Source organism: Montipora capricornis, chromosome 2, assembly GCF_036669925.1.
Source record: "Montipora capricornis isolate CH-2021 chromosome 2, ASM3666992v2, whole genome shotgun sequence".
In the NCBI taxonomy this organism is placed as follows: domain Eukaryota; kingdom Metazoa; phylum Cnidaria; class Anthozoa; order Scleractinia; family Acroporidae; genus Montipora; species Montipora capricornis.
The window spans coordinates 23,894,776-23,902,275 of NC_090884.1; the positions used below are offsets into that span (position 1 = coordinate 23,894,776).

Consider the following 7,500-nt stretch of genomic DNA (forward strand, 5'->3'; position numbering starts at 1 on the left):
CCATCTGCAGATGCTGAGGATGTGTCTGAAACAGTGATCTCACCAGAACCGCATGCGTCTGGTGAAACTAGAAGGCTACCGGAGGTATGTTTTACAATTGTGACAATACTGAACTACTAGATTTAAAATGTTTACACTGAACAAAGTAAATTCAAATAGTTGTGAGGGGTTGGCGCAGTGGTAAGATCTCTGCCTTCCAACCCTAAGGTCCCGGGTTCCATTCCCGGTTCTGCCGAGACTGGAATATTTGGCGACCTTCTTTCCCGCTAAAGTTCACTCAGCTTTCCATCCTTCCGAGGTCGGTAAAATGAGTACCAGCATGCATGGACTGTTTATAAGCGGCTGCAATTTGCGCCTGTATATGCTTCCAGTCCGCGGGGGGTAAATTGATCATTGTAAAGCGCCTTTGAGACGTGTGATAAGGGCGCTATATAAATGCACCACTTAACTTTTTTCATTTTTTGTACCGTTACAAGAAGAGAAGAGAGTCATTTTTTTTCTTTCGTTATATCTTGTGCTCGACGTTTGGACGGGTGTGGAAATCAATCGGAAATATGGTAAAATTTATAGCCAAAATTTGTCTCGCAGAAAAAAATGCCGGAAATAAGAGCTAAAAAGATTACTGTTGAGGCCCTGTTTAGGGGAGTTTTAGTCATCCTTTATCTCTACAATTACTGAGACTGTTATCCCTAAAATTACTTATTCTTGGAATTTGACAGTAAGGGGCAATTTTAAAGTGTAAAGCGACCCGTTTTTTCACAGATAACCTAATGCACAAGCGGTTGGCCGAATTAAAGAGCCTGCGAGCAAATCTTCGACATCTTGCTTGAATTTCGACTGATGAATGGCCCGTTACTGTTCATTAGCAGTCGCCAGTGATGTGAATACTCGGCAAAAAAATGACCAAAATTATAATAATTGAGAAATCAAAGCTATTTTTTATTATTACTATTACTATCTCGGCTATCCCTTATCCCTATAATTAATTCCTCAGTTATCCCTTATCCCTAAAACCCCTAAAAGGGCCTCACCGATTTAAGCCGATCGTCCGTCTAAAATTCAACTCTCTTATTGACTGAACATTTGGAATGGAAGTACTTCACATTTCTCGTTCTCCTTCAACTTAGACGGTTAGAGATAAAGAGATATGATAAAATATTATAGATATAATAAAACTTTGTCGTAGGTGTCAAACGACGGTACGGGTGTTGAAAAATTATTTGTCAGTTGCCGTCCGCTTTAGTTGTCTAATTACATTAAACAGTCCTATTTGAATAGTTTTGTATTTCGTGGAATCCTTATACATGAAGTGCAGGACATAATAATGGGACTAGACCTCAACAAGTCTTCCATAGGAGTTCCCTCAAGATGTGTTAAGCTATCATGTCGCACGTCATGCAACGTTTTTTTATCACCGATAAAACAATGAAGAGTCTTCCTCGCTGCCTTTAGTTTTCTCGCGCCTCATTTCCCAAGATTTCTTTCATGACATTGAACCTAACTGCCAGTCTTGCATGCATGTGATCCAGCGGGATTTCCGAAAAACACCCGGCAGCTCATTTTCACCTCATCACATAGCCTAATGATCAATTTTTGAGAAACTTAATTAAATTAATTGATTTCCCACAATTGCTCCCATGTGCAATAAATCATTCGCACACCTCGTAATGTGAAGAACAGTCCCATTTTTGGAAGATGGATCAAAAGACTGGGCGTATAGTTTTTTCGAGAAAGGTGGTCAAGGAATCTGTGAATTCAATACTCTTCACAATGCCTTTCGCTAATAACAATCTTACTTTTAACCTTTTAACCGACAATCTTTCACAAAACAGCTGTATAGTCATCACTGAAACGCCACACACAGTACTAGTAACACGAGTAACGAGCTAATGTTTATTGTTGACCACAAAACTAAAATAACCGAGATTGCCATATAGGGATATGTTGGTAAACCGTGTTACAGTTGGGAAGGCTACTCTGTTTTAAAACCTTTTCATAGTCCTCGCACAATCTGAGCAGGAAAATCTCTTCTGAACTTAAACAAGATTTGCAAGGATATCTTTTGCGCAGCTGTAAAATTTAAAATACTGAAACATTTACGAGTTGAGAAAGTTTCTCTTATAGTTACCCGCGAGCCTTCGAATTTTCGTTTGCATTTGTATACTCCTTGTCTGAACTCTATGTATCCGTATGTTAATCGTCTGGCAACGAGGAACGTACATTGATAATTTATAATCACTTCTAGACATCGTTTAGTCCAGTGTGCACGTCTTTTTATGCAAACTCTCGTGCGCGTCCTCCACACGTAACACACCTGCTGGTAACACATATACATCTGGAATGTATCGCATGGCTCTACCAGATACGTTATAAGTGACACGTTAAATGGCGCGTTAAATGCTTTGTTTGGTAAAAGGATGACCTTGTATGGACAGAGTGCAATTCAGCCCCTTTGATTCACACGCGCTCGCGTTTCTCTCGTCAGTCCAACCTTGAGAAAATTTTGGCCTTCTCTTAGTCTTCGAGTTTTATTCTTTACCTTCTGCGATAGCCTGATAAATGCGGGCTCCAAGAGGCAACTGCAACTTCTAAGCGGCACGAACGGTCACTGATTTTTTTGGTAAGCTACTTTCAGTTTGCGAAATTTGAACACATCTGGGTCAAAGGAAAGGGAGAGAGCCGAGGAATGAACTGAGTTGATGCCCGTCTACCCAATCCATTCAAAGCTCTCTAATTTTCGATATTTTGGGGAGTGTACAGCTATTTCTTTGTGTTTTAGCCAGTTATGCCCAAATTGTCAAAACTTGTAAATCCTCTCCACGGTCTATCAGGTAACGAGCACGAGGCTCTGTAGTTTGTGATGGTAATAGAAATTGGAAATAATGTTAATAATATTTGGATCCCGTGTTTACCTAATAAGAAGGCTTCGATGTTTATTTTCATTGTCTCTAGACTTCTTTACAAGTCAACAGGCCTAGCGCATCCGATGATAATGGTTCAGACGTTTTCTCATCTGGCTCACAAGAATCTCTGACAGCAGGAGAAACATCAACAGAATGGCAGCCCACGCCACAGATACAGATGAAACTTCACTCACTCAATAATTTTCTGAGGCAAGCTGGTGATGGCAGAGTGAGTCCTATACGATCGCAGCTCAGTACTAACGTGGACAACATCTCATCACCCACTGCCCGCTATTACAGGCGCAAAGGGGTGAGAGCTGTTGAGTCAGTTCTAGATGCCATAGCCCCGGGACAGAATAGATGGCTTCTGCAGCAAGTAATGGAGGCTTGCAGCCATACAACTACTGGCCCGAATGTTAACATATCAGAGAAGACACTACTATCCAGGCTTGTTACCCTTTACAATGAGGCCATTAACTGGTATACAAGGCAGCAAATCCTGTCAGTGTTTGTAGGCGATTATTCAAAGACAGAGCTGCTAGCATTTATTCCAGGTTTAACCAAGTGGAGGATCGATGAAGCAAGGAAACACGCTTTCCATACCAGTCCAGGTCATATGATTGACCCTCCTGTTATACATCGCTGCCGACTTGATCCAGTTAAAGTGGACCATTTTCTAGACTTCATATCAAGTCCATCGTTTCTTCAGGATGTAGCGTATGGGACCAAGAACCTAAAATTGTCAGATGGTGAGACAATAGAGATCCCAAATGTAGTGAGGACGGTCGTAGCCTCCCGACTGATTCATCTGTACCACTCGTACTGCGAAGAATCCGGTTTCAGTGAACCTATTGGTCGGTCCACCCTGTTAAATATCCTCAAGGTAAAAGTCAAATTCAACTTGTTAACATCTATTAAACTAGAAACTGTTCTTGGAGGTTACTAACTTTGAAGAACAAAATTGGATAATGCCTCTAGAAGAATAGCTAATTTAGTTTTCATTCAATAATTATCTCGCAACTGTCTCGTTCATAGATTTGCGCTGCGTCCCAGAAGAAATCCCTAGCTGGACTGGACAGCATACAAGCCGATGGAGTTTTGGCTTTCACAGCCGTTGATGAAGCAACAAATAAACTTTGTTCATTAGGTTTGTTGTTTTTACTAAGACCAATTTTGTATTTCACACTGAGTCAGGACATGTTTGGTAAATGGATAATCAAACGGTTAAAAATTGTGTTTTTTTTTTTTTTTCCTTTTTCATTACCCGGTCAGGTTTGGAGGAGGAAACAGCCAAGGACATCTGTTCCCGCCTGAAGTCTGCAAAAACGTATCTGAAGACTGACTACAAAATTCATGTTTCCAGATCCGACCCTTGTGGTGATCACTGTAGTGTGTATGCCCTGAGTACTGATGAGCAGGAGTATCATGGGCATAACTTAATCTGTGACAGATGTGACAACTACAGAAATGTTCTCGTAGACCTACAACTATCATTATCTTCTCCCTCTGTCAAATATAGGTGGGCAGTAAAATCAGTATTGTTCATCTCATTGTATGCTTTATTCTGGTGGCTGTGTTGTTGTGAATTGTTCATAAAGACCAAGTGAGAATGGGGAATGGGTACTTTCAATGCTGGCAATTCCTCCTCTGAATCTTGGCAGATTGTAATGTGTACTGAGAGGAGAGAGAGAGAGAGAGAGAGACTCTGACAAGCGTAAGCCCAATCCTTGGTCACATTAGTGGGTGGCCAGTGGTCGACTCCTACTCCAACCAACCATGATGATGATTATGATGATGTTGAAATAATGGTTTACTCATTTTCCTCATTTTTCTATAAATGCATGCAAATTATGCCGATTCTCAAATGATAAAGATGATAAAATGATGACATCGGTAACATTGTAGTTTTTATGCAGCGGTAACGATGAAGAGGAAGAACTGAAGCATGATGTTGAATCAACCATTCCCAAGGTGGACGAATGGAAGGCCCACATCCTTCGAGCGGCTCATCAAGATGCTGCGAAAAGTGATATCATTGACCACTTGACATCATACCAGGTCCTCCTGATTATGGATTGGGCCATGAAATTTTTGCCAACCAGTTTTAGAGAAACTCAGCGAGACTGGTTTGGTAAAAAGGGCAAGTCATGGCACGTAACAGTTGCAGTTACAAAGAGCAATTCAGATAATATTGAGGTAGTAAACTCAGGAAAGGTACCATTTCTTTAACTTTTGAATTCAAGCTGACGCAATCAGTGCGATAAATCAATCAGAAATTATTACATACAACTCGCTGAAAGCGCGAGAAAATGTGCGCATAAAATTCTCGAGTATTGCTTTTGCTTTTCATTAGTTTATAAAGTGGCTTTAGGTTTGTAAGCCAGTCACGTGCACCAGCGTAGAATTCGCAATTTCGTTACTACTCTCAACAGTTATTTGGAAACCATTCTGTGCCACTTCTTTTTTTTCGTTGCATCGCTGGGTAGACGGGTAGCTACTAGACTGCTGTGCTATTACTCTTCAACCAGAAAGTTCAGCCACGTGCGTTTCCAAACAATATCGGCATGGCGGGTAAACTCATACCCAGGTCTCCCACGGTTAATGACAAAGTCACATTTCCAGTGACAGAGCAAAATCAGGGATACGATACTAACACCACTGGAGCATGGTTTTTAAATAGCTCCTTATCCAATAAAAATTCAAGAATCTCATCGGCTAAATACGTTTGGGTCTGTTAACCATTTGAAGCTGAATGTGTCTTTTATTACATTTTTAGGCCAGAACGTACGTCCATTTGTTTGAGGAATGCACTCAAAACTGGTTTGCGGTGGCCTCAATCATAGAGCATACACTCACAACCGTAAAAGAGGCAAACCCTTCCATTCAAGAAGCATTCTTGCGCAGTGACAATGCTTTATGCTATCATTGTGCTTATCTCATCCTCTCAATTCCAAGCCTTGGAGACCGTGCAGGCATTAAGATAGCCAGATATGATTTTAGTGATCCACAGGCTGGAAAGGACGTCTGTGACAGACGAATCGCCACGGTTAAAAGCCATATGAGGCGTTACATCAATGAAGGGCATGACATCAGAAGCGCCAGTGATATGAAGGCTGCTATCGATTCCTACGGTGGTGTCAAAGGGTGCCAGGCAGCAGTGGTGAAGGTGCAGGAGTACAGTCACACCATGAAAAAGCATACAATGTCAGGAATCCAGGCTCTCAACAATTTTAGTTTTGAGTCCGAAGGGCTGCGTGTGTGGAAGGCTTACAATGTAGGCCCTGGTAAATTGTTTTCACCAGTAAAGGTGAAAGGATTTGGGACACCTCAGGGACCAACTGACTTGTGCGTTCTGCAGCCCTTCAGCATTCCACGTGAGGAAACCGGTGCTTTCAGGTCAACAACGAGGAGAGCTGTGCTCCAACAAGCGCATCCTAGCACGTCACAGTCTCTAGTTGTCGAAGACGAGCCACCAGCTAGTGAAGCCAAGAAAGTGTACTTCTCCTGCCCCGAGGATGGATGTACAAAAACTTACCAGTCTTATGGTAATCTACAAAAACACCTGGATGCAGGAAAGCATCTTCTTCGCCTTGAGAGAGAAACTACTTATGACAGCATTAAGAAAAAATGGGCTGACACGTGCACAGAGGTCTCACGTAGTTACCTACGCAAAGAAACAGGATCAAGCACCGAAGATGCTGTTGACCATCCAGTTTGTAAGATACCCCAAGGATGGGCCCTGAAAACATGGAGACGAACAATCCGCTTCACTGAGAAAGTGAAAACACATCTGAAGAGTATCTTCCTGGAGGGCGAAGAGACAGGGAGAAAAGCCAGTGCTGCAGATGTTTGTAGCAAGATGAGAACTCAGCGCGACGAGAGCGGAAGGAAAATATTCTCCAAAGAAGAGTGGCTGGCGGCCGATCAAATAGCTCGGTATTTCAGCAGACTATCTGTTCTTTATAGGAGTGGCCGACTGGCTCTAGAACAAGTAAACCGTGACTCAACCGAAGACGAGGAGGAGGACTATGTCGCGGAGGCAGAAGAGATCACCACGAGGCTTGAAATACAGAGACAGCTGGAACTGTGATCCGGCATACAATATACTCCAACCACACTGATGCTGCCGAGGCCAGTTGTTCAAAAGTTCCGGTTAGGCTATCACTGGGATAGTATAAATACCGTGGCCAGCTTATTTGCCAAAAGACCGCCGTTGGTTTTACAAATAATTATTCTAAACAAGTTTTTCTGTCTTAGTTTTGAGCTCAGCATTTCACTGAGTTACCTAATGTTCAAATTACTTTTCAAAGCGGGCGATTAGAGCCTTGAATAACATCTGTCTACGCGTGGATTAGAGTTTTATAACACCTGGTCTCAAAGTACTAGGGCAAAAACAATCCATGAGTAGTGTATAATTGGGTTTACTTTAACGCCTCTCATTGAATTTCGGTGAACAAATGGAGCGCATATTAATGCAACTAAAACGCTCTGGATATTAGAAACCGTTTGAAGCCAAAACTTACTCTATAGCCAAAAAAACCAGGACAGAAATGTTTGTGAAGTGCGGTTGAGAGAGAGAGATGAATTGAATAAATGA

The 7,500-nt window shown here is 41.9% G+C and overlaps 1 protein-coding gene across 1 annotated transcript; it reads left to right on the top strand.

Annotated features, from left to right (window-relative positions):
* Window positions 1-4,780: 4,780 nt before the first annotated feature.
* On the top strand, window positions 4,781-6,993 carry LOC138036733 (uncharacterized). The gene is made up of 2 exons (XM_068882839.1): window positions 4,781-5,099; window positions 5,680-6,993. The coding sequence occupies exons 1-2, from the start codon at window positions 4,974-4,976 to the stop codon at window positions 6,991-6,993; spliced, it is 1,440 nt and encodes a 479-aa protein (XP_068738940.1). The 5' UTR covers window positions 4,781-4,973.
* The last annotated feature ends 507 nt before the right edge of the window (window positions 6,994-7,500 follow it).

Bases quoted from the DNA above. Each gene is read 5' to 3' on its own strand.
- LOC138036733 (XM_068882839.1), top strand. From the start codon at position 4,974: ATGGATTGGGCCATGAAATTTTTGCCAACCAGTTTTAGAGAAACTCAG. The intron at 5,100-5,679 runs GTAGTAAACTCA...TTACATTTTTAG, and splicing joins GCAATTCAGATAATATTGAG to GCCAGAACGTACGTCCATTT.